General features: G+C 35.3%; 1 protein-coding gene across 1 annotated transcript; it reads right to left on the reverse strand.

The window, feature by feature from the left end:
- Nucleotides 1-9: 9 nt before the first annotated feature.
- Nucleotides 10-1,031, reverse strand: LOC107059391 (putative disease resistance protein RGA3). The gene has a single exon (XM_015305907.1). It carries the CDS (start codon nt 964-966, stop codon nt 598-600), a length of 369 nt encoding a protein of 122 aa, XP_015161393.1. The 5' UTR covers nt 967-1,031; the 3' UTR covers nt 10-597.
- Nucleotides 1,032-1,345: the final 314 nt, after the last annotated feature.

Genomic DNA, 1,345 nt, shown 5'->3' on the forward strand with positions numbered 1-1,345 from the left:
GATTAAGCACCCTTAACGAGACACACCTTTTCAAGAGAGAAGGAGAGTAAGAAGACACCAGTACTTCAGCAAAACCAATGGACATCTTATGTGTGTAACTTTTTGCATTTATTTCGCGGATATTGCTGCTTGATGCACTTGCTGAAAACAGAGAAGTTGCCAAATCATGGATGAGATCATGCATCTTGAAATAAGCATTATCAGATTTAACTTTAATCTCTTGGAAGAAAGACCTCAAGAATAATTCGTTCCATACTTCATTACCCACATCCTCTAACACCAAGTTTCCTTTTGATGAAAGAAAACTGTGTGCCATCCAGAGAGAAATTAACTTTTGGCTTACACCATGGAAATGGTAGAATTACAAATCTGAATCTGGATCCACCTCTGTTTAGACTTTAGACAAACATTAGATTAGAAAAAAAGTCTTTGGAACTTTCCCTCGGCCCAAAAACACACTTGAATTTGATAATTGCCAAAAAAAATGAATATACACTACTTAAATATATTTTCATCTAAAATATATGTAAGATGAGCACCTGTTTCTCGTCTAGAAGCTTCTCTCTATATAGTCCTTTTCTCCAAATGAAACTTACTTCATTCTGCAGCAATTGCATCTAGTTTCTCCATCATCTCTTTCATCCTTTTCCCGACCTTGTGACGGAAAGTGATAACCTCTGGATGATAACATCCATATTTAGTCTGGTTGAGTCTTGCTGCCTTAGTTTTACATTCATCCAAGATGTCATCAACTTCATATGCAGCAACATTGAGTTTCTGTAGCCAATTTTCTAGCTGCTTGTCCTTGAGTTGCTTCTCCTGAGCATCTTCAAGCACAGCTTGGATAGTAGTAAACGTGCTTTTAATATTTTCAAACTCATCCTTAAAACCAAAAAACAATCCAAGTTCCCCTTGTATGAAAGAAGTCAAATTGTCTAACAGAATTTGAAGGAAAGCTTCAGCCATATATGTTGAATTCACTATAATCTAGATTGCTGGAATTGTTGTGACTTGGCAATAAATCTATAAAGTAAGATGTTAATATGAAATATGGACAGCTAAAAGTAAGAGCGAGCACAAAGCTTAATAATTAAAAACTCAATTATTCCCCCATGGGGCTGCCATATCTCTCAATTATTTGTTTTTTCAATCCAAGGGCATCTCTTTCATTGTGGGGTACATAGTCTTTCAGCTCTGTCCACAGAAAGTTTTTGAAAAAACACTGTTTTTTTATCAACTTATTGAATGGAGTTGTACGTGGTGGTAATTTAAAGTGAAAAAGATCTTTGACAATTGGAGTTGTACGTGCTTGATCATAAATACAAATTGAAGTTATTTTGTGAGT

This window comes from Solanum tuberosum, unplaced genomic scaffold (genome assembly GCF_000226075.1).
Source record: "Solanum tuberosum cultivar DM 1-3 516 R44 unplaced genomic scaffold, SolTub_3.0 contig00255, whole genome shotgun sequence".
Taxonomy (NCBI): Eukaryota; Viridiplantae; Streptophyta; class Magnoliopsida; order Solanales; family Solanaceae; genus Solanum; species Solanum tuberosum.

Excerpts from the sequence above, each read along its gene's own strand:
- LOC107059391 (XM_015305907.1), bottom strand. The coding sequence starts at position 966 with ATGGCTGAAGCTTTCCTTCAAATTCTGTTAGACAATTTGACTTCTTTC.